Raw genomic sequence first — 25,942 nt, forward strand, 5'->3', positions numbered from 1 at the left:
AATGCTTTAATCCAATTAATATACTTCTCCGGTAAACTGAATTTTTGCAATACTTTGAACAAATAATTCCATTCTACTCTGTCAAAGGCCTTCTCTGCGTCTAAAGCAACTGCTACTGTAGTTGCTTTATTCCCTTCTACTGCATGAATTAAGTTAATAAATTTACAAATATTGTCTGTTGTGCATCTTTTTTTGATAAATCCAGTTTGGTCTAAATTTACCATTTTCGGTACATACTCTGCTAATCTGTTTGCTAATAGTTTAGCTATTATCTTATAATCTGTGTTAAGTAAAGATATTGGTCTATATGACGCTGGTAAGAGTGGATCTTTCCCTTGCTTTAGTATTACTGTAATTATTGCTGTTTTACATGAATCTGGTAAGCTTTGTGTTTTATCAATCTGGTTGATTACTTCCAGGAGGTGCGGAATTAATAAGTCTTTAAATGTTTTGTAGAATTCTATTGGGAATCCATCCTCTCCTGGTGTCTTATTATTTGGTAATTTTTTTATTATCTCTTGTATTTCTACTATTCCAAATGGCTCTGTTAATTTATTTTGTTCCTCTATTTGTAGTTTTGGTAGTTCAATTTTAGTCAGAAATTCATCTATTTTCCCTTCTTTCCCTTCGTTTTCAGTTCGGTATAATTGTTCATAGAATTCTCTAAAGTTTTCCATAATTTCTTTTGGATTATATGTAATTTGTTTGTCTTTTTTCCTTGATGCCAATACCATTTTCTTAGCTTGTTCTGTCTTAAGCTGCCATGCTAGGATTTTGTGCGTTTTTTCACCTAGTTCATAATATTTCTGTTTTGTCTTCATTATGTTCTTCTCCACCTTATATGTTTGTAGTGTTTCATATTTTATTTTTTTATCTGCCAATTCTCTTCTTTTATTTGTATCTTCCTTCATTGCTAATTCTTTTTCTATATTTACTATTTCCCTTTCCAACTGCTCTGTTTCCTGATTATAGTCCTTCTTCATCTTGGTTACATAACTTATTATTTGCCCTCTAATGAACGCTTTCATTGCATCCCATAGTATAAACTTATCTTCCACTGATTCCGTATTTATTTCAAAATACATTTTTATTTGTTTTTCAATAAATTCTCTAAAATCCTGCCTTTTAAGTAACATGGGGTTTAATCTCCATCTATACATTCTTGGAGGGATGTCTTCTAACTTTACTGTCAATATTAAGGGTGAATGGTCCGACAGTATTCTAGCTTTATATTCTGTTTTTCTTACTCTATCTTGCATACGAGCTGATAACAAAAATAGATCTATTCTTGAGTATGTTTTATGTCTAGCCGAGTAATATGAATATTCCTTTTCCTTTGGGTGTTGTTTCCTCCATATATCCAAAAGTTGCATTTCTTCCATCGATTTAATTATAAATTTGGTTACTTTGTTCTTTCTGTTAATTTTTTTCCCAGTTTTGTCCATATTTCTATTAATATGTTCCCTTGCGTATCTGCTACCTTCAAAAAGATATCTTGCATAAACTTTTGATCTTCTTCGTTAGGTGAATATACATTGAGTAGATTCCAAAACTCCAAATATATCTGACATTTTATCATTACATATCTCCCTGCTGGATCTATTATTTCCTCTTCTATTTTAAATGGCACATTTTTACTAATTAATATAGCTACTCCTCTTGCTTTTGAATTATACGATGCTGCTGTTACGTGTCCTACCCAATCTCTCTTTAATTTCTTGTGCTCCAATTCAGTTAAATGTGTTTCTTGCACAAATGCTATATCAATTTTTTCTTTTTTCAGTAAATTTAGCAGTTTCTTCCTTTTAATTTGGTTATGTATTCCATTAATATTTAAAGTCATATAGTTCAACGTAGCCATTTTATACTTTGTTTATCTTCCCTTTCCGTTTCTCCATCATTACCTTTCCTTCTTATCCATTTCTGCTTTCTTGTTTTGACCCCTTTATAAGACAACATTCCTAAAACATCAAACATTTTCCTTATTCTCCTATTTAAAACTTCTTTAGCTCCAATCTCCCCTTCCCCTCCTGAGTTGTCCTTTATCCCTTGTCGGACAACCACATCTCCCCTCTCCATTTGGATTTGCGAATACACTCGCAAGCGTCAGCTGATTTTGCAATGACCGCAACTCCTCCCCACCCAGCCCCCCCAGAAAAGATTTCACTTTTCATATGTAACAAAGGTCACTCTTTTAGATCCCTCCTTATTCCCTCTATTCCATTTCCTTCCCGTTATTAATTCTTGTCCATACTATCTATATTTTCCTCTAAATACGGATACATTCATGTATGCACATTATACATATACACACATATACCTCTTTACCCACATACATATAAATTGTGGTCATTTTTACTCTTATTACATATCTTCATCTCTCTGGTTGTTTTGTAGTTGTTCTGCAAATTTCCTTGCTTCCTCTGGATCCGAGAATAGTTTTTTTTTCCATAAGATCGTTTTCGATGTATTGAACTCCTTTCTCCTCTTCAGGAGTTCAAAACTTATGTGTCTTTTTAGTTCTCAGTCTTTTGTACTCTCGTTACACGTCTTCATCCCTCAGTCTATTTTGTAATTGTTCTGCAAATTTTCGTGCTTCCTCTGGATCTGAGAATAGTCTGTTTTGTTGTCCTGGAATAAATATTTTCAATACCGCTGGATGCTTTAGTATAAATTTATACCCTTTCTTCCATAAAATTGCCTTTGCTGTATTGAACTCCTTTCTCTTCTTTAGGAGTTCAAAACTTATATCTGGATAAATGAAGATTTTTTGCCCTTTGTACTCCAGTGGCTTGTTGCCCTCTCTTACTTTTTCCATTGTCTTCTCCAGTACCTTTTCTCTTGTAGTATATCTTAGGAATTTTACTAAAATAGATCTTGGCCTTTGTTGTGGTTGTGGTTTAAAGGCCAATGCTCTATGTGCCCTTTCTATTTCCATATCTTGCTGTAGTTCTGGACATCCTAGGATCCTGGGGATCCAATCTTTTATAAACTCTCTCATATTCTTGCCTTCTTCATCTTCCTTAAGGCCCACTATCTTTATGTTATTTCTTCTGTTATAATTTTCCATTATATCTATTTTCTGAGCTAACAGTTCTTGTGTCTCTATAACTTTTTTTATTAGATTCCTCTAATTTCTTTTTTAAGTCCTCTACCTCCATTTCTACTGCTGCTTCCCGCTCTTCCATCTTGTCCATTCTCTTTCCCATTTCTGTTAAGGTCATATCTATTTTATTCATTTTCTCTTCTGTATTGTTTATTCTTCTTCTTAAATCATTAAATTCTTGCGCTTGCCATTCTTTAAATGACTCCATGTATTCTTTAATAAGAGAAAGTATATCCTTTATCTTGCCTTTCCCTTCTTCTTCTATTTCACTGTACTCTTCCTCTTCCTCTTCTTCTTCCTCTGGGTTGGCCATCTGTTGTTTCTTTGTTGCCCTTTTATTCTCTTCTTTCTTGTTTTCGTTGTCTTCTGTGTTCTCCTCTTGCTGCAGCTGTCATTGCCGGCTGTGGAGATCGACTCCCCAGCTGGTCACCTCTCCCGTCGGTGTGTTTTTTTGCATGCGCATCGCGCATGCGCGACTCCTCGCTCATGCGCGGTTGCGCACTTTTACTCGGCTCAGTGAGCCATTTTTGTAGTCCACTTTCTACCGACCTGAGGGAGCGGGTTTCTCTCTCCACCGTGGGCCTCTTCGAACTGGTAAGGCCTTCTCCTTCTTCTTCCGTTGTCTTCTCTTCCTCTCTTCTTACCGTTGATTTCGATTTTTCTTTTTTCGTCGCCATCTTCTTTCCACCTTTATATTCACTTTTCTTTAATTTTTATTTTTGTGCCTTTGTGTTTTCCTTTGTTTTTTCCGACTTTTCTGGAGAGGGCTGGAGTTCACCGTCCGGCCACTACTCCATCACGTGACTCCTCCTTCAATTTCCACCTTGATCTCAAACTCACCTGGTCCGTCTCCATCTCTGGAGGTAAGCTTATAAATCCTCTAAATCTCACTACTACCTTGATTCCACTTCCTCACACCTTGTCTCCTGCAAGGATTCTCTCCCCTTTTCTCAATTTCTCCATCTCTAGATGAGGTCTTCCAGTCCAGATCTTCTGAAATGTCTGCCTTATTCCACAAACGTGGCTTCCCCTCCACTACCATCAACTCAGCCCTCACTCGCATCTCCTCAATTTCCCGTTCATCTGCCCCCAGATGCAACAAACATAGAGTCCCACTCATCCTCACCTACCTCCCCACCAGCCTCTGCATCCAGCACATCATCCTCTGGAATTTACAGCACTTACAACAAGATCCCACCATCAGACACACCTTCCCTTCCCTTCCTCTCTCTGCCTTCTGTAGGGAGTGCTCTCTCCAAGACTCCCTCATGCACTTATCCCTTCCCACCTATGCTCCCCACAACCTGGGCACCTTCCCCTGTGGCCACAGGAGGTGTCACACTTGTGCCCACATCTCCTCCCTCACCACGGTCCAGGGTCCCAAACAGGCCTTTCAAGTGAAGCAGCATTTCAGTTGTGTATCTGCAGGATTGATTTACTACACTTGCTGCTCACTTTGTGGCCTTATCTATGTCAGAGAGACTGGGCGCAGACTGGGAGATCGCCTCACTGAGCACCTTCGCTCTGTCCGCACCAGTGACAGGGACCTCCCAGAAACCAACCATTTCAATTCAGTGTCACACTCATGTGTCTATCCATAGCCTTAAGTACTGTCCCACCAAGACCACCCGCAACATCCAATTTCCTGTCTGGGCCCTCTCCAACCAGATGACATCAACATCAATTTTTCCGGTTTCTACTAACCCCCTCCTCCTTCTCTTCCTCTTTCCAGTTCTCCTTCCCCCACATCCCCCTCCATTCACCCAGCAACCCCTCTTCCCCTTGATCGCTGCTGTCCCCTCCTTCCCTACTCTTTTGTTCGGGCACCTGCTGACATTTTGTCCTAACCTTGATGAAGAGCTCAAGCCCAAAGCGTCGGTTCTGTACTTTTGTCTTAGCTCTATAAAGGACACTGTGTGTCTTTCTGAGTTTCTCCAACATCATGTTTGTATTCGGGGGGGGAGTCACGTGATGGAGTAGTGGCCGGTCAGGGAACTCCAGCCCTCTCAGGAAAAGTTTAAAAAAAACACACAAAACACAAAGGCACAAACATAAAAATTAAAACAAAGTGAAAGTAAAGGTGGGAAGAAAATGGCAGCGAAGAAAGAAAAGTCGAAAGTAACGGGAAGAAGAAAAGAAGAAAGAACGTCGGAAGAAGAAGGTGAAGGCCTTACCTGTCCGAGGAGGCCCGCCGCAGAGAGAGAAGCCCGCTCCCTAAGGTCAGTTGAAGTCCCAAGCTCGGGACTACAAAAATGGCTCGCGGAGCCAAGTAAAAGAGCGCAACCGCGCATGGGCGAGGAGTCGCGCATGCGCGATGCGCATGAAAAAAAAACACTGACGGGAGGGGGGACCAGCTGAGGAGTCGATCTCCTCAGCTGAGGATGACAGCTGCAACACAACAACAGGAAGAGAACATAGAAAATAAAGAGAACAAGAAAGAAGAGAGTAAAAAGAAAACAAGGAAACAACAGATGACCAACCCAGAGGAAGAAGAAGAAGAACATAGAGAAATGGAAGAAGAAGGGAAAGGCAAGACAATGGATATTTTTTTAAAGAATATATGGAATCAGTAAAAGAATGGCAATTACAAGAATTTAGTGAAATAAAAAGAAGAATTAAAAGTGCAGAAGAAGAAATGAATAGATTAGAGATGGTCATGTCAGATATAGGAAAAAGAGTAGACAAGGTGGAAGAACGAGAAACAGCCGTAGAAATGGAAGTAGAGGACTTAAAAAAGAAATTAGAAGAATCTAATAAAAAAGTTAAAGAGACACAAGAGCTGTTAGCTCAGAAGATAGATATAATGGAAAATTATAATAGAAGAAATAATATAAAGATAGTGGGCCTTAAGGAAGATGAAGAAGGCAAGAATATGAGAGAATTTATAAAAGATTGGATCCTCAGGGTCCTAGGAAGACCAGAATTACAGGAAGAAATGGAAATAGAAAGGGCACATAGAACATTAGCCCCGAAAGCACAGCCACAACAAAAACCAAGATCCATTTTAGTAAAATTCTTAAGATATACAACAAGAGAAAATATTGGAGAAAGCAATGAAGAAAATAAGAGAAGACAAAAAGCCACTGGAATACAAAGGTCAAAAAAAATTTTTCTATCCAGACATAAGTTTTGAACTCCTGAAGAAGAGAAAGGAGTTTAATACAGCAAAAACGATCCTATGGAAAAAAGGATATAAATTTATGCTAAAGTACCCAGCGGTACTTAAAATAGTTATTCCAGGGCAGCAAAACAGACTATTCTCGGATCCGGAGGAAGCACGAAAATTTGCAGAACAACTACAAAACAGGCAGAGAGATGAAGACATGTAACAAGAGTAAAAATGACCACGAACTATACACACCTCCTGTGTGTATATGGGGGTATATATATATATATATGTATATGTGTGTGTGTGTGTGTGAATGTATATATGTGTGTACATGAGTGTATCCGTATTTAAAGGAAAATATATAGAGTATAGATAAGAATTAATAAGGGAATGAAAGGGAAGAGAGGAAGTAAGGAGGGAATTAAGAGAGTGACCTTTGTTATATATGAAAATTGAAAACTTTTCTGGGGGGGCTGGGTGGAAAGGAGTTACGGTCACTGCGAAATCAGTTGAGGCTTGCGAGTGAATTCGCAAATCCAAATGGAGAGGGGAGATGTGGTTGCCCGACAAGGGATAAAGGGTAACTCAGGAAGGGGAGGGGATAGTGGGGTTAAAGAAATTTTAGATAGGAGAATAATGGAAATGTTTGATGTTTTAGAAATGTTGTCTTATAAAGTGTTCAAAACAAGAAAGCAGAAATGGATAAGAAGTAAAGGTGATGATGAGGAAACGGAAAGGAAAGATAAACAAAGTATGAAATGGCTATGTTGAACTATATGACTTTAAATATTAATGGAATACATAACCAAATCAAAAGGAAAAAACTGCTAAATTTACTGAAAAAAGAAAAAATTGATATAGCATTCGTGCAAGAAACATTTAACTGAAATAGAGCACAAGAAATTAAAGAGAGATTGGGTAGGACATGTATCAGCAGTGTCATATAATTCAAAACCTAGAGGAGTAGCTATATTAATCAATAAAAATGTACCAATTAAAATAGAAGAGGAAATAATAGATCCAGCAGGGAGATATGTAATGATAAAATGTCAGATATATTCGGAGTTTTGGAATTTACTCAATGTATATTCACCTAACGAAAAAGATCAAAATTTTATGCAAGATATTTTTTTGAAGATAGCAGATACGCAAGGGAACATACTAATAGGAGGGGTTTTCAACCTTAATTTGGATTCAAACATGGATAAAACTGGGAAAAAAATTAACAGAAAGAACAAAGTTACCAAATTTATAATTAAATCTATGCAAGAAATGCAACTTTTAGATATATGGAGGAATCAACACCCAAAGGAAAAGGAATATTCATATTATTTGGGTGGACATAAAACATACTCAAGAATAGACCTATTTCTGTTATCAGCTCATATGCAAGACAGAGTAAGAAAAACAGAATATAAAGCTAGAATATTATCGGACCATTCACCCTTGATATTGACAATAGAGTTAGAGGACATCCCTCCAAGAATGTATAGATGGAGATTAAACTCCATGCTACTTAAAAGGCAGGATTTTAGAGAATTCATTGAAAGACAAATTAAAATGTACTTTGAAATAAATACGGAATCAGTGGAAGATAAGTTTATACTATGGGACGCAATGAAAGCGTTCATCAGAGGGCAAATAATAAGTTATGTAACCAAGATGAAGAAGGACTACAATCAGGAAACAGAGCAGTTGGAAAGGGAAATAGTAAATATAGAAAAAGAATTAGCAATGAAGGAAGACACAATTAAAAGAAGAGAATTGGCAGATAAAAAAATAAAATATGAAACACTACAAACATATAAGGTGGAGAAGAACATAATGAAGACAAAACAGAAATATTATGAACTAGGAGAAAAAACGCACAAAATTCTAGCATGGCAGCTTAAGACAGAACAAACTAAGAGAATGGTATTGGCATCAAGGAAAAAAGACAAACAAATCACATATAATCCAACGGAGATGAATGAAAACTTCAGAGAATTCTACGAACAATTATACCAAACTGAAAACAAAGGGAAAGAAGACAAAATAGATGAATTTTTAACTAAAATTGAACTACCAAAATTACAAATAGAGGAACAAAATAAATTAACAGAACCATTTGAAATAGTAGAAATACAAGAGATAATAAAAAAACTACCAAATAATAAAACACCAGGAGAGGATGGATTCCCAATAGAATTCTATAAAACATTTAAAGATTTATTAATTCCTCCCCTCCTGGAAGTAATCAACCAGATTGATAAAACACAAAGCTTACCAGATTCATGGAAAACAGCAATAATTACAGTAATACCAAAGACAGGGAAAGATCCACTCGCACCAGCGTCATATAGACCAATATCTTTACTTAACACAGATTATAAGATAATAGCTAAACTATTAGCAAACAGATTAGCTGACTATGTACCAAAAATGGTAAATCTAGACCAAACTGGATTTATTAAAAAAAGACGAACAACAGACAATATTTGTAAATTTATTAACTTAATTCATGTAGTAGAAGGGAATAAAGCTCCAACAGTAACAGTTGCTTTAGACGCAGAGAAGGCCTTTGACAGAGTAGAATGGAATTATTTATTTAAAGTATTACAAAAATTCATTTTACCAGAGAAGTATATTAATTGGATTAAAGCATTATATAAGGGGCCATTGGCGAAAGTGACAGTAAATGGATATATATCAAAGCAATTTAACTTAAGCAGATCAACAAGACAGGGATGCCCACTATCACCCTTATTGTTTGCGTTAGCTATAGAACCACTAGCAGAATTGATAAGAACAGAAAATAAAATAAAAGGGATAAAAAGACAAGGAATATAAAATCAGTTTATTTGCAGATGACATTATAGTATACTTAACAGAACCAGAAATATCAATAAAAGAATTACATAAGAAATTGAAGGAATATGGAGAAGTGTCGGGTTACAAGATTAATGCAAATAAAAGTGAAGCAATGCCAATGAATAATGCGGATTTCTCAAAATTTAAGAAAGAATCACCATTCAGATGGCAAATGCAAGCAATACGATACCTAGGTATACAAATAAATAAAAACCTCGGCCATCTATATAAACTCAATTATTATCCACTAATGAAAAAAATTACAGGACGACTTAGAGCATTGGAAAGACTTACCACTAACACTAATAGGAAGGATAAACTGTATTAAAATGAACATTTTCCCAAGGATACAATACCTATTTCAGGCATTGCCAATACACTTGACGGAGAAATTCTTCAAGGAGTTAAAGAAAATAATAAGGAAATTTTTATGGAAAGGGGGGAAACCGAGGATAGCACTAGATAAATTAACAGAATGGTATAAACAAGGAGGCTTACAACTGCCAAACTTTAAAAATTATTATAGAGCCACACAATTAAGATACCTATCAGATTTTTATCAAACAAGGTAAAAGTCAGATTGGACTAGATTAGAACTAGATAAAATAGGGGAGAAGATACCTAAACATATATTATATAAATGGGATGAAAAATTGGTACAACGTAGGAATTCTCCAGTATTACAACATCTGCTCAATATTTGGAAGAAGATTCATGTAGAAAGGAATAAAACAAATTACCAATTACCAAAACTAATACTGACGCAAAATCAGCTAATCCTTTTTACAATAGATAACCTTTCCTTTAGAGAATGGGAGAAAAAAGGGATCAAAAGAATAGAAAATTGCTTTTCAGGAAATAAATTACTATCCTTTGAACAAATGAAGGATAAATATAATATAACTCACGATACAGTGTTGGCATACTACCAATTGAAATCCTACTTGAAGGACAAATTGGGAAGCAGTCTGAGGTTACCAGAGGGAAGTAATTTTGAATATGTGATTACAGACACAATGATAATCAAAAAATTTATAACAAATATGTATATTAAACTGCAAGAAAAGGAGAATGAGGAAACAAATGGTAAAACTAAACAAAAATGGGAACAAGATTTAAACATAAAGATAAAGAAGGAAACATGGGAGAAGTTATGCTCTGGAACTATGAGAAATACAATAAACACGAGGTTACGTATGATACAATATAACTGGATACACTGGCTATACGTTACACCTCAAAAGTTAAATAAATGGGACCCAACAGTATCTGACAGATGTTTTCGTTGTAAAAAGGAAATGGGAACAACAATTCATGCAATCTGGACGTGTGAGAAAGTGAAAAAATTTTGGGGAGATCTAAACCAGATATTAAATAAAATCACAAAAAGCAATATACCAAAAAACCCAGAGATCTTCCTCCCAAGTAACATAAAAAACAAAGAATTTGGACTTGATTTGGATGGTGCACAAAAAAGATTTGTTAGGATAGCCCTAGCTGTAACAAAAAAATGTATTATGTCAGCCTGGAAATTAGAAGATAACTTGAGAATACAACAATGGTATATAGAAATGAATAAATGTATTCCATTAGAAAAAATAACATATAATTTAAGAAATAATATTACAATATTTGAACAAATATGGGAGCCATACATGAAACATAATAGAGAAAACCTACCGGGGACATCTACCACCTAAAATGACAGAAGGAGAAGGAAATGAAAAGAATTGACTCAGTGGAATTTCTTGTTTATTTTTATTGCGTGACAACATTGTTTGACGGGTTTAATGTATCTTAGATTCTGTACTTTAAATGAATGGGAGGGGAGGTAGGAAGGGTGGGATGGGAAGAGGGAGGGGGTGAGAAAACGACACTGTATATATTTGAAAAGAAAAATGTATGTATCTTGATCAATGTGGTTTATAGTGTGAAAAATAAAAAAATTTAAAAAAAAAATGTTTGTACTTCAGACAAGGTGTCTGTGGACTTATTACTCCCGTCACCTCGCTGTTTCTCAACTGAGGGGGAAGAGCAGGTGAACCTTGGAACTGGACAAATTATCAAGCATGGAAACAGGCCCTACATCCCACTGAGTCCCTGCCAACCAGCTACTCCCATTTTTACACTAATCCTGTTCCTAACCAGTTTAATTTTTAAAATTTATTTACCACACGGTAGAAGCCACTTCCGGCCATTTAAACTTGTGCTGCCCAAATTCCTCCAAATGAACTTGCGATCCCTTCCCTATTCCCCCTTCCCCTGCTGTGCCCTCCTTTCCTTATCCACCTATTACCTCCTGACTGTGGGACTGTGCTCCACCTCCTGACCCTCCCCTCCACTCTACATTTCTCATACCTTGATGAAGGGCTGAAACCCAAAACGTCGGTTCTGTATCTTTGCTACATAAAGAACGTTGTTTTACCTGCTGAGTTTCTCCAGCGTCATGTTTCCTGGAGAAAACCCACGCAGTCACGAGGAGAACATACAAGTTCCATACACACACAGCGCCAGATTCGAGCCCGGCGCTGTAATAGCTTTGCGCTAACCTCAACACTAACTGCTCATTTTCCCCACATTCTCATTACCTCTTCCTTGATTCTGCCCTTCTGTTGGCAAGTCATTGGGATGCAAGAGGAAACCAGAGCCCCCAGGGTAAACTCGATGGGAGAACACCATGCATTAGGATCGAACCAGGTTCTCTGGTGTGGTGAGGCAGTGGCTCTGTCACTCTGACGATGATGCTGCAGGTCCCTGATGGAATGTCCTGAGGTAGCAGAAGGTCCTTCCTTTGTGTAGATAACCACATCCTTTTCTGCAAAGAAATTACATGGGACAACAAAGTTTTTCAGGTTTGCTTCCTGAAAGAAAAATGGGGATTATGTTAGACAACTTCAAGCAGAACACAAAGATCACTTCAGATCACATAGAAATTTGGAGAAACATTAATTCAACTTTGATTGAATTTAGCATGTTTATTCGCATTACGACGCTGACATGTTGCGTCAGTTCAACCGACCTCAAAATGTTTTACCGCTGATTTTTGTTTGTACTTGACATCTGATGCCTCTCGTGTCAGTGCCCAACAATAGTCGGCCATCTTAATGGATTCCAGTCACCCTGATCCTACTTTTCCACGGTCGCAATGTCCTGGTGAAACCTTTCACTGTGTTCATCACTGACTTCACCAAGATCAGCAGGGAAGATGTCCAAATGCGAATGCAGAAAATGGATTTTCAATGACATTTTGCACTTCATGGTTTTATATGTGTGAAATAGACTTAAAATATGACAGGAAATCACAAAAATTGATTTTATCTAAAAAAACACTACATGATAGGAAAATTTTGAGGTGATTTTCTTGACCAGCAGCCCAAAATCCATAAAATCTCCCAGTGTAATGGCGGTTCGTTGAACCTTGTGGTACAGGAGACCTTCTGTCGAGGGTTATGTGCTTGACCTGTGCTTTGTTCATGTCTGTCCTAGGCACCTGCAATTTGGACAAGCAGAACAAGGCCGGTTACACTGCCATCATGCTGGCATCGCTCGCTGCTCTGCAGTCTGACAGCGACATGCAGACTGCAATGCAACTCTTTCGCCTTGGCAACGTCAATGCTAAAGCTAGCCAGGTAGGTCATGGCAAGGGCATATCTAGGCATGTCACATGCCCTTGGCGCCACTTTAAGGGGGCGCCACTGAGCCAGTGCGTGCCCCCACCCCCACCGCTGCCACCATCCCAGATGAACAAGGAACACACACCCGTTTCTTCTATGCTCCAGTCACCCTTCCTCATCCTACTGTTCTCTCTAAGCACGGGGGCCACCAAGGCCAGCTCTCGCGAGACCTCCTTTTCACTGTTCATTTTGACGCATTGGCCGCCCTTGCCATAGGTGCTGTTTTGCATAAATACCCCCCTGGTCAGAGGTCAACCAAATCCCCCTCCCTCAGATCCAAAAACCTGGAAGCCCCTCAACATGTCTGGTCCACTCCATCTACCATGGGCCTCTGTAGGACATTAAATTAGGGCCTGGTATGGCCTGTTGAAGCAGGTGGAAGACCATTACCTCAAAGAAATGCCATAAGTTCAACAGAGAGGGATCACTGGGGTCTTCCTTCCCCCCCCCCCTCCATTGATGGGATGTACTGGGATTGTTGTCTGAAGAGGGCTCGCCAAATCATTGAGGACCCCTTCTACCCCCGCAAACAGCATCTTTCAGCTGTTCCCGTCGTGAAAGAGATACAGGAGGATCAGAGCCAGTACCACCAGGCTGAGGAACAGCTTCTCCCCATGGGCAGAGACAATGCTGAATGACCTGCTCACACTGACCCTCCGAGACTCTACTATTTATTTAACAATAATATTTATTTATTTTAATATTTGTGCATAAATATCGTTTCTCTCTATGTGTGTTTTCAGAGTGTTGCACTGAGAACCTGGGAACACTGTTTCATCGGGTTGTACTTGATAAATGAACTGGAGTGCACCCCACCATTATTTACTTGCAGGGTCCTTATTAGCTGCTGAATTACCCAGCTAAGTCCCGCTTTCAAATGGACAATTTTATATTTCGAGCTTTTGGAACTTCTGGCAGGTCTGAGCGGAGACATCATGTAGTTTGTTGTTAAACTAAACTTGGAATCACAGGACAGGTATGAAGTAGCAGCAGGAGGTAGATCTGGTCGTGATCTAGTTAAAGGGAGATCAATCGGAAATCATGGATCTACATAGCAGGGTGACAGGCCCTTTGGCTCAACCAGTTAAGGTGGCTTCCTGACCTGGTCCCATTTGCCTTCATTTGACCTGCTGAGTTTCTCCAGCATCGTGTTTTTACTCCAACCACAGTGTCTGCGGACTGTCGGTTTTTTCTCCTTTTTTAATTTTTTCCCCCTCTCACTTTAAATCTCCTGATTTTGACTCACCTACCCTGGGGAAAGAGCCTCATCTAAGCTTGTCGTGATTTTATAAACCTCTATAAAAATCACATGCATACACACAGGCGTGCACACACACACACACACACACACACACACACACACACACACACACACACACACACACACACACACACACACACACACACACACACACACACGAGTTCCCATGCCCTTAATTTTCAAGTCCTTATTACACACACACACAAAAACACACACACACTTCCCATGCCCTTAATTATCAAAGTCCTTATCAAATACCATCTCTGAACATTGATGGTCACTGAGAGAGGGAGTGATATTCTGTCAGCTGTAAACATGTGGAGGAATTAATTCTTCTCATGACATGGAGATGAAGAACAGAATGAAAAGGTGAGGAGAGGGAGAGGGTGAGAGGATCAAGAATTGAAATTAGAACTCAGTTGTACGGGAGGGGATTAAGCAGCATGTGGTACAGAGGCCAGGAACTGTTGTGTGAGGGGATTGAGAGAAGTAGAAACAAGGCAGGTTGAATGATGATGTGGATCATCTGGGACCTAGCTCAAGGGCAGAAGAGAATTCCAGTGGTGGATGGAGGAGAGTGTAAGATGGTGGGTGGAATATAAATCACGTGGGCTGCTTTATCCTGGATGGGGTGGAGATAGAGGAGGGTCGTTGGTAAGTGGATAGTCTTTCACATTCTCCCTTATTCCCAGGGTGAAGAGGGATAGATGTGTTGTGGGTACACTGTGGTTCAGAGAAAAGTTTGGTGATCAGATGATAATGAAGTTGAACTCGAACTTGATCAAAAGGCAGATTAAAGATTAAAGATTCCTTTATTGTCGTGTAATAAAAACAGTGCGCAATATGCTATAGAATTTGCTCTCGTCTGCCGTAGGGTTGACAGATTTGCCATGGCAGAAATGGCCTGAGGCACATCTTACAGTCAGAGAACGAGAAGCAAAAGAGAGTCACCGCGGGTCCGTGGATTCACCTCCAGCGCTCCCTCAGCCCCCGTAACCACTCAGAGTCCAGTCCAAATCATCAACAGCCCGAGCTCCAGATCCGAACCTCTGATGCGATCAGAAACCCTTCAGCGCCTTGGCACTCCCTCGCATCCCTTCTGATACCTGGTACCCTTCAACCAGCCTCCAACCATCCGCCACCTGGTGTGAATCCCTCAACCACAGTCACCAGCAGCCCACAGGCTGCACAAGTATTTTGCCTCGAGCTGCCAACAGCCCACTGCTTGTGTGTTGTTCAGCAGCAGAAAACCTCACTGTCCCGCTGCTTTGGTCACTGTCCCATGAGTCATTTCCTCTGCTTCTCTCTCTCAAATGGGGGGGGGGGCGTCCCTCCCCTTTTTCTGGTGCCCTGGCCAGCCCTCCACTCGCCCGGAGTCTGTAACCCCTCATAGCCTCTGCCGATCATATGTGCCGTCATCTTGAGTATCACGGAAAATCACAGCTGCCTCCATTAACAGGCCATTTAAAGCCTGTACAGAGATGGCCTGGGCGGTTGGACCCTGAAGGAAAACACTGCATCTCCGCTCCCTGCTCCCCATGGGTCCACACCAGGAGCAGCACTGCCATTACAGCGGTCCCGGCAGCCTTGGGGGCTGTCGCAGAATCTGTGCAGTGGACCCTGGGTGCACATGCTCAGTTGAGGAGCCTGTGGCACAAAGCGACCTGTCGTGGGATTCCCTCACAGTCCCGCCCTAAGCACAAGGGGTTAACGGCGTGTCGTTTTGTCTTCCTTCCCTCGGGCAGGCGGGTCAGACAGCACTGATGCTGGCGGTCAGCCATGGACGGACAGAGATGGTCAAGGCCCTGCTGGTGTGTGGAGCAGACGTCAGTATCCAAGACGACGATGGGTCGACAGCCCTGATGTGCGCTTGTGAGCATGGCCACACAGAGATCGTCAAGCTCCTGCTGGCAATGCCAGGCTGCGATGTCAATCTGGCAGACAATGTGAGTGAGTAAAGGCTGTTCTTCAGCTCGACTCGGGTCTCTGCTGATGTGAGATCCTTGCCCTCAGGAAGCCGAGGACCTCGAACTAAATCCTAGCCCAGTGGATCTCAACCTTTCTCTTTCCACTCACATCCCACTTTAAGTAATCCTTATGCCATCGGTGCTCTGTGATTAGTAAGGGATTGTTTAAGATGGGATGTGAGTGGGAAGGGAAGGTTGAGAATCACTGCTCTGGACCCAATTGTTACTGAAATATTTGGCTTGAGAAAAATTGCCATTGGCCCATTTCCTTTGGAGTTCTGAAACTGTGCACATAACGAGTCAATTAAGTACGATTAAAACAGTGGTTTTCAAACTTTTTCTGTCCACTCATCACCTTAAGTAATATCTTACTAATCAGAGCATCTATGGCACTTCATTTCAGGTGCCCTGTCGCTCGGCGCGGGCAATCACGTCTCTCCATCCATCATGATCGCTGACCCTCCGAATTGCAGTTGTTCTCCTGTTCTCCTTCAGTGAAGGCTCCGTCTTTGAGCTGAGACTGTAGTCAATGTTGAGTTCATGATTATGAACGTTTAGTGGGTAGGGAAAGAGGGAGGCAGGAAAAAGGGGAGAAAATGACACTGTGTATATTCAAGAGGGAAATGTTTGTGTGTATTTTGGTTAATACGGTTCATAGTGTGAAAAATAAAAAAATTTAAAATAAAAAAAATGTTGAGTTCATGATTATGCAAGGGAACCTATAGCGTAGGGATTACTTAAGGAGGTCTGTGAGTGGAAGGAAAAATTTTGAGAACCGCTGTCCGAGCATGAGTCCGTTTATTGCCCAAACCTTGTTTGACCACCTTCATTCCTAGATGTTTCTTAAACCACCCCACTTCCCCCAGCTCTGCCTCTCTCCCTTTTCCTTCTGTCTCCTTTTGCTCCGACTAAATCAACACTCACGTCTCCCCTTATCATATCCAATTAAAAACACGAAATGCTGGAGAAACTCAGCGGGTCAAACAGTGTCCTTTATATAAAGGTACAGAACCCATATAAAGGAGCCAGTTTGACCCGCTGAGTCACGGTATCTGCAGACATATCTAATGACATCTTTAGTTGGTCTGGACTCAGCCAGTCAGCTTTGTTTCTATTCTGACTTTGCTGTTCTTTGCTTATCCCTTGAGGAAGGGCTCAGGCCCGAAACATTGGCAATATGGCTTCACCTCATACAGATACTGCGAGACTGGCTGAGTTCCTCCAGCAATTTTTTTTTGGTGTGTTTATGCTACAATCACAGCGTCTTCAGACTTTCATGATTCACTCCGTCCTGATGAATTCCATCGGGAGGGAGGGGGAGGGAGTTCCAAGGGTCAGACACAGCAGCGATCAAGAGCTCGTGATGTGTTACCCCGTCGGGGAGGGGAACCAGTGTCGGTGGTGCTCCAATGTGCATGTGGCCTGTGTTTGGGTTGGTTTGGGGAGTAGCCTGGGTGAGACACCACCGCTGTTCCCTCGAAGCTGTGCCCGCACACACACCAGCACACGAAGGAAATTAACGTGCACACAAAAGGTAAGTTATCTAAAATAATGTAGTAATTAATAATTAGACTTACTGAAAATAATCTCTTTGCTAACTGTTTCCAATACAGTTTGATTAGACATGAGAAGCTGTGCCAAAATGATCTTGAAACAGGTTCAAGTTTACATTTGCACAAGCATTCAGTGCGCACAAACTTTTGTCAAGAAAAAAAAGTTGCACAACATAAGATTTTTGTGCACACTGATGACTAAAAATTAGAGGGAACATTGGTCACCACAGTGGAAGTTGTGGCCATCACTCACTGCAGCCAACCGCACACCAGCAGCAGTGGGAGGGAACAGCTAGTGTGTGGGATGCCTGTCCAGTGGACAGCTTAGACCTGGATGGTGTAAAACTGCTTGTCGGCAAGTCACGCTCCTGGCTGAGAAACGTTGTACTGGTAGTACTGGTTGACTCCAGAAACCTGGTGAAGAGATGAAGAGGTGCAGGAACGGAGAGGGAAGGAGGGCTCGGTTAGTATAGTGGTCAGTGCCGTGCTGTTTCTGCACCAGTGATCGAGATCGTGGTTCAAAACCCACACTGTCTGTAAGGAGTTTGTATATCCTCCCCGTGTCTGTATGGGATTCCAACGGGTGCTCCAGTTTCTTCCCACCGTTTGAATGTACTGGGAGTTGTAGGTCAATCGGATGTAATTGGGTGGCACGGACTCGTGGGGCGAAAGGGCCAGTTACCAAGCTGTATGTCTAAATCTTTTAAAAAATAATTCAGACATAAAGAACGGAAACAGGCCATTTCAGCCCCGCAATTTACACCTTATTATCCTACGCCCCGGTATGTTTCGAACAGTGGGAGGAAACTGGAGCCCCCGAAGAAAACCCATTCAGACATGGGGAGAACATACAAGCTCTTTACAGACAGCATGGGATTCGAACCCTGGTCCCAATCACTGGCGCTGTAAAGGCCCTTTTAAATTTAATGGATTGAGCAGCTTGGGACTATACTCGTTGAAGTTCAGATGGAGAAGGTAAGATCTTATAGAGACATATACAAATATGAAATGAATAAATAAAATAGAAGCAGGGAGGTGTTTCCACTGGAAGGTGAGACTCAAACTAGGACCCATGGCCTCATGATTCGGGAGTACATTTTATGCCAAGATGCAGAGGAACGGCTTCTCCCAGGGTGATAGTGCTTACATTGTAGAGGTGCAGTAGGTGCACAACGCTGGAGAAACTCAGGAGGTATGTTATATAGCAAAGATAAAGATACATAACTGATATTTCAGGCTTGAGCCCTTCATCTGAGAAAAGTGTAGGAAGGGTCCCGAGCAAAATGGTGGAGAAGGAGCAGCGTGGGTAGCGCAGCCCCACAGCAAGGTGGATCAGGGAGAGGGGGAATGGCACTGTGAATGGAGAGAGAAGGAGGTGGAGAGTGGAGGAAAGAAGACAGAAGGGGTGAGAAGGGAGGGAGAATGGAGAGTAGGCTAGCAGACACCAGAGAAGTCAATGTTAATGCCATCCGGTTGGAGAGTGGCCCAGATGGTAAACTAGGTGTTGCTCCTCCAATTTATGGTGGCCGTAGTTTGACCATGCACGAGGCCTCGGAAGATATGTCAACGTGGGAGTGGGGTGCAAAATTGAAGTGGTTGGTCCCTGCGATGTCCCTGTCATTGATATGGACAGAGCAAAGGTGCTCAGAACAGCGATCTCCCAGTCTGCGTCCAGTCTCTCCGATGTAGAGAAAGCCACATTGGATGCAGTAAGTGACACCCGCAAGTGATGAGTTGCATACAGATGGTGTGCACATTCAACAGCCACTGTGGGTATACAGATGATGTGTACATAGTGCTGTTAGTTGTTTTTCCAGACTCTTTTATGTAGTCTGTTGTCTATCTCGTTGTCGATCCTTCCATCCAATGAAATGGTGCAGCCGAGATAAACTGAAAAACCTCACAAAGATTAGCGTATACAGAGCCGTTGTCATACCCACACTCCTGTTCGGCTCCGAATCATGGGTCCTCTACCGGCATCACCTACGGCTCCTAGAACGCTTTCACCAGCGTTGTCTCCGCTCCATCCTCAACATTCATTGGAGCGATTTCATCTCCAACATCGAAGTACTCGAGATGGCAGAGGCCGACAGCATCGAATCCACGCTCCTGAAGATCAAACTGCGCTGGGTAGGTCACGTCTCCAGAATGGAGGACCATCGCCTTCCCAAGATCGTGTTATATGGCGAGCTCTCCACTGGCCACCAAGACAGAGGTGCACCAAAGAAGAGGCAGTCCTTGTGCCTAAAGAAATCTCTTGGTGCCTGCCACATTGACCACCGCCAGTGGGCTGATATCGCCTCAAATCGTGCATCTTGGCGCCTCACAGTTCGGCTAGCAGCAACCTCCTTTGAAGAAGACCGCAGAGCCCACCTCACTGACAAAAGACAAAGGAGGAAAAACCCAACACCCAACCCCAACCAACCAATTTTCCTTTGCAACCGCTGCAACCGTGTCTGCCTGTCCCGCATCGGACTTGTCAGCCACAAACGAGCCTGCAGCTGACGTGGACATTACCCCTCCATAAATCTTCGTCTGCGAAGCCAAGCCAAAGAAAAAGAAAATAAACATAGTGCAAGTACAGTATCTATACAGAGAGCTGTGTGCATTATACAGATGGTGGATACATGGTATACCTACAGTGGTTATACAGATGATGTGTACATGGCATAGCTGCAATGGGTTTACACCCGGTGAGTAGTAAAATGTGAAAGTCTGCAGACACTGTGATTGTAGTAAAAACACAGAAATGGTGGAGCAACTCAACAAGTCTCACAGCCCCCCAAGTAATTAAAAATATATAACCGGCGTTTCGGGAGATACCCACCCTGAAGAAGTTCTTACCTTGAAGAAGGGCTCAGGCCCGAAACATCAGTTGCATATCTTTGAGGGGGTAGATTGGTAAGTTTTGACGACCCAAAGGTTGGTGATGTTGTGGATAACGTGGAGTATTGTAGAAGATTGCAGATAGGATGCAGAGCTGGGCAGAGAAATGGCAGATGGAGTTCAATCCAGAGAAGTGTGAGGTAGTGCACTTTGGAAGGACAAACTCCAAGGCAGAGAACAAAGTTAATGGCAGTGTGGGAGAGCAGAGGGTCTATGTCCACAGATCCCTGAACGTTGCATCCCAGATAGACAGGGTAGATAAGACAATTTATGGGGTGTTAGCTTTCATAGGATGAGGGATTGAGTTTAAGAGCTGTGAGGTAGTGACGCAGCTCTCCAAAACTCTGGTTAGACCCCACTTGGAGTTCAGTGTCCCATTCTGGTCGACTCATTATAGGAAAGGCGTGGAAGCGTTAGAAAGGTTGCAGAGGAGATTGACCAGGATGCCACCTGGTTTAGAGAGTGTGCATTCTGAGCAGAGATTAAGGGAGCCAGAGCTTTACTCTTTGGAGAAAAGGAGGATGAGAGAAGACATGATAGAGGTGTACAAGATATTAGAGGAAAAGATAGAGGGGACGGCCTGCACATCCTTCCCAGGGCACTACTGCTCAATACAAGAGGGCACGGATTTAAGGTAATGGGTGGGAAATATAAGGAATTATATTAAATTAGAGGAAGTTTTTTTTTACCCAGAGTGGATGGTATGTGGAATTCACGACCTGGGTCAGTGGTGGAGGCAGGTACATTGGCAAATTTCAAGAGACTATTGGACAAGTACATGGAGGAGTTTAAAGTGGAGAGTTATGTGGGAGGCAGGGTCTAAAGGTTGGCACAATATTGTGGGCCAAAAGGCCTATACTGTGCTGTACTGTCCTATGTTTACCTCCTATGGATGCTGCAAGACCTGCTGAGTTCCTCCAGCATTTCAGTGTTGTTGGGTATACAAAACATCATACAAGCAGCTGGTGTGTACACTGGGCAGCCTCTGTGCATATGTGGGCAGGTGTATATTAGTGATGGGGGGCCATGAGTGTTCTGATGCTGTTCCATTGGACCCTATCCAGGATGGCAGCACAGCTCTCTCCATCGCACTTGAAGCTGGACAGAGGAACATCGTTACCTTGCTCCATGATCATCTGAATTGTTCCAAGGCTTCCAGCCCGTCCCCTGTGAGTATCTATCTCCTCCACCCATTCCCAAACCTTCCACAGGCAGAGAAACAAGCAACAAACACCCACCTCCTTCGTCTATTTCTGTTTGTTAATAATGTTCCCAGTGCCTCAGCCCATTTCCAACTCGAGCAATTGTACGTGACAAGCGTCACTCTCTCAGTGAGTGATGCTTAATGTGGGTGCAGAACCACACTTTAAAATCCCAAATTGTTGTTCATTTCCTCCTCCACAAATTCAACATTTTGGACCTGCTCCCAGCTTTTCATTTGTCTCTCTATCTCACTCTCCCCCACCTCGCATCTCAATTTTTCACCCTGCGCTCTTGTCTTCCAGTCAGGATTTGAACCCACAATCTACCAGTTGCTGCAGGCACTGCCCTTTCCGATGAGCTGAGAAGCTGAGGTCCCATCTGTCCTCTTGGCCAACTCCACAAGGAGCTCCTCAGCCCATCGAGTCTGCCCGCCATTTAAAGATGAGCTGATTCATTTTCCCCACTCCCCGGCCTTGCCCCCCATAACCTTTGATGTCTGGACTATTCAGATATCTATTAATCTCTGCTTTAAATACATCTAATGACCTGGCCTCCACAAGTGCCTGTGGGAACAAATTCCACAGATTCACCACCATTATTTAGAGGAACCATAGAATATTACAGCACAGAAACAGGCCCTTTGGCCCTTTTAGTCTTTGCCTAGTCCCACTGACCTGCACCCAGTCCACAGCCCTCCATATCTCTCCCATCCATGTTCCTGTCCAAATTCTTTTTTTTTAATACTTTATTTATGATTTTTCAGTCTCGAACACAGTTATCAACATTATCAGTATCAATGTTAACATGGTCGGTATTGACGACAATTTACAATTGTCCATTTTATATACTTTCTGCAGAGTGGAAGATCTTTTTATCTCCCTTCCTCCCCAACCCCCAAATTCAACACTAGATGTTTAACTGATCACAATTACACAGGACACTGAAGTCATTCACAGCAAAGAGACAAATCATACATCAGGATTTTATGAGTTTATCACAGCACGGCGGTCAGGCTGTTTCATTTTCTTGACTTTACCTGGTCGGGATGAGTTTCCCCCCCCTCATTTCCCCCCCCTCCAAGGAGTAGGCAGACAAGGTGGGGTGGCGAGATACAACGGTCTATCTACAGTTGTGCTCTCATGAAATTTAAATATTTGACAAATTTTTTTGAAAGTGTCATATTGTTTTCCTCAAGTTTTGTGATTTTCTCCAGGGGAACACGGCTTTGCATTTCCGTGCTCCTACGCCTGACGCTCAGGCAGGAGTCCGATATCCAGGAAACCGCTATCCATTTCCTGGCCACTGCCAATGCGATTATCACAAATTGAATTTGGATTCATTGTAAGTCTTATGTCCATAATCTTTCCCAACAGGAACAACTCAGGGTCCTGCGGGAATTCTTGCCCACGATTTTTCCTAGGACTTGACCCAGCTCCACCAAAATGGGCCTCACCTGTCCAGGTCACGTGCACAAAGGCTCCTGTCTTGACGCCACATCTAAAACATTGATCTGATCATTCTGATTTCAATCTGTTCAATTTTTGCAGCATCAGCTACAACTGGTGCAGAAAATGATCCTGGTCCAAATTCTTAAATGTGAAAATTCATCACTTCAGCTGGCAGCTCGTTCCACACCCCAACCCCTCTCTGTGTGAAGAACATCCCCCTCGACTTTATCTTTTCACCCTTAACCTATGTCCTCTGGTTTGTATCTCACCGACCCTCAGTGGAAAAAAGCTGACCTACATTCACTCTGTCTCCCCCTCCTAATGGCTTGTTTCCATACTGTAATTGTTATATGGTTATATGGTTATAATTTTAAATTCCTCTTATCAAATCTTCCCTCATTCTTTTATGCTCCAGGGAATAAAATCCTAAACTGTTTAACCTTTCCCTGTAACTCAGTTCCTGAAGTTCAGACAACGTCCTAGTCAATCTTCTCTGCCCTCTTTCTATCTTATAGATACCTTTCCTACAGTTAGGTGAGCAAAACTGCACACAAATCTCCAAATTTGGCCTCCCCAATGTCTTATAAAACAGAAGAGGGTTATTTTGGCCAATTTTTGTCCCTCAGAAAACATTTAACTCTTTGTCACGTAACTCATTTTGGGAGCCAACCGTTTTCTGGGTTGTATCTGTTCAAACACCAATAATGGCCCGGCACTCACCATGTGCCTACCGTCCCATTCACTCACATTTAGTCTGCAGCCCTCTGTGTCCTTGTGATTCTGGGACTGGGAGTGTCTGCCTCCACCACCTCTTCAGCCTGCATGTTCCAGATTCCAACCACTTCCCATGTGAAAACATTCTTAAAGACTCATTCTATCTGATCTTACATCATGTGAAAAGATTTTTACTAACTATGCAGTGCATCGCCCTCATAACATTTGTAGAGCTCGTCGAAAGAACCAAAGACTTGTTGATCCAAACCAAGGCTTTTATTAGCAAAAGACAGGAGCTCTTCACAGGTGGCCGACCAGTCCGGAATGATCCGACCTGGCTAGGGACACAACCCTTTAAGGCCCAGACAATAGGTGTGGCTTAGCTCTCAGCCAATCGCTGTAAGCACAGTCTAGATACAGTAACTATATACACTATGTACATTGGTGATAGATCTGTACTATCACAACATTATAAACCACATTCAGGCTGTCCCTTATCCTTCGCGAGTTTAAATTGAATGATAACAGCACAGTAGAAGAAATAGGAAAAGGGCCCTTTGGCTCTCCTTGTCCATGATCTATCAAAGTTCCAATTTATTGCCAGAGTACATACATGACACTACATACAACCCTGAGATTCTTTTTTCTGCAGATCTGGCAGAATATTTAAATATTCGGAATATTCACGCATTTGGGGCGGCATGGAGAGAAGGCGGGGACGGGGTACTGAACTTTAAGATCAGCCATGATCTCGTTGAATGGCGGAGCAGGCTCAAAGGGTCGAATGACCTACTCCTGCTCCTATCTTCTATGTTTCTATGTTTCTATGGTTAGCAGAGCGGTTGGCACAACGCCATTACAGCGACCCGGGTTAGAATCCACTTCTGTCTGTACGATCTCCCCATGTCTGGATGGGTTTCCTCCGGGTGCTCCAGTTCCCTCCCACCCTTCAAAATGCACCCAGGTTGTAGGGCAATTGGAGTATTTTGGTGGCATGGGCTCGTGGTCCGGAAGGGCCTGTTACTATGCTATATGTCTGAATATTTTTTAAAAATTAACTAAGCATCTGATGCTCTAATCTCTCCTTCCCAAATGCCTTAAAACTCCTTCTTTATCAGTTCCTCAAAGCCCTCAGTTCCCCAATCTTTCACAATGCTGCCTGTCTCCATCTTAACTACTTCTAATGGTCAGGTCTCCTCAGTCTCTGGGTTCGAGAGTTCTAGCAATTTATCATCCTCCTATGCACCAAAATGACTGCCTCCTTCCAGATTCTCCCATCAAGTACTATTTATTGTCATGTAATAAAAAGGAAATGAAATATTACACAAAATATCCTTTAGTCTGCCCAAAGATTCACCATTAGCTTTTGCATTGCCTGGCGTCCCTTACTGTTAGAGAAAGAGAAGCAAAAGAGGATCCCCACCGCCCCCCCGGCCCCTAACGCAAGAGTCACTAAGTGTCCATGGCTTCATCTCCAACACTCCTGTAGCCTTCAGTCCAAATCACCGGCAACCCGAGCCCAGACGTGAACCTCTGACACGATCAGGAAACCTTCAGTGTGTAGGTCCTGTCGGAAGCCCTCAGCATCCTTGCGAATTCCCGGTTCTGATACCAGGTTCTCATGAACCCGCCACCTGGTGTGAATCCTTGCACTTCAAGTCTCCAGCAGCCCGCAGCCTACCCTCTCATCATGCCCCTTGAGTCTCTACTATTTCTCATTAGGGGTCATCGTTCATTTTTCTAGACTCCAAAGCACACAGACCCAAACTCTTTAGCATCCCATGTAAGCAGCGAGGAAGTATGTCAGGCAGCATCCACAGAGAGAACTGGGCCAGTCAGTGATTCAGGGAAGGACCCTTTTGGAGATGTTTAACTTAGAACACTACAGCACAGTACAGGCCCTTCGGCCCTCAATGTTATGTTGATCCATATATTCCTAAAAAAAAACTAAACCCGCCCTACCCCGTAACCCTCTATTTTTCTTCCATCCATGTGTCTTTTAGATGCCCCCAATGTTCCAGCCTCCACCACCATCCACAGCAAAGCTTTCCAGGCACCTACTCTCTGGGTTAAAAAAAAACCCTGATGTCTTCCCCAAACTTAGCCTCTCAAACATTTTCCTGGCTGCTTTTCTCTCCGGGGTTCCTAAACTGGTGTTACCTGAAGAAGGG

The 25,942-nt window shown here is 42.2% G+C and overlaps 1 protein-coding gene across 4 annotated transcripts in view; it reads left to right on the plus strand.

Moving 5' to 3' along the window:
* The window catches only part of LOC138758390 (KN motif and ankyrin repeat domain-containing protein 2-like), a 130,685-nt gene that overhangs the window by 100,557 nt on the left and 4,186 nt on the right, over window positions 1-25,942 (plus strand). For all 4 annotated transcript variants that reach the window (XM_069927232.1, XM_069927233.1, XM_069927234.1 and 1 more), the window contains 3 exons: window positions 12,552-12,694; window positions 15,746-15,946; window positions 21,471-21,575. In XM_069927232.1, the coding sequence (XP_069783333.1) occupies window positions 12,552-12,694; window positions 15,746-15,946; window positions 21,471-21,575 (449 nt within the window). The remainder of the gene's footprint in view (window positions 1-12,551; window positions 12,695-15,745; window positions 15,947-21,470; window positions 21,576-25,942) is intronic.

Source organism: Narcine bancroftii, chromosome 3 (assembly GCF_036971445.1).
Source record: "Narcine bancroftii isolate sNarBan1 chromosome 3, sNarBan1.hap1, whole genome shotgun sequence".
NCBI classification, from domain to species: domain Eukaryota; kingdom Metazoa; phylum Chordata; class Chondrichthyes; order Torpediniformes; family Narcinidae; genus Narcine; species Narcine bancroftii.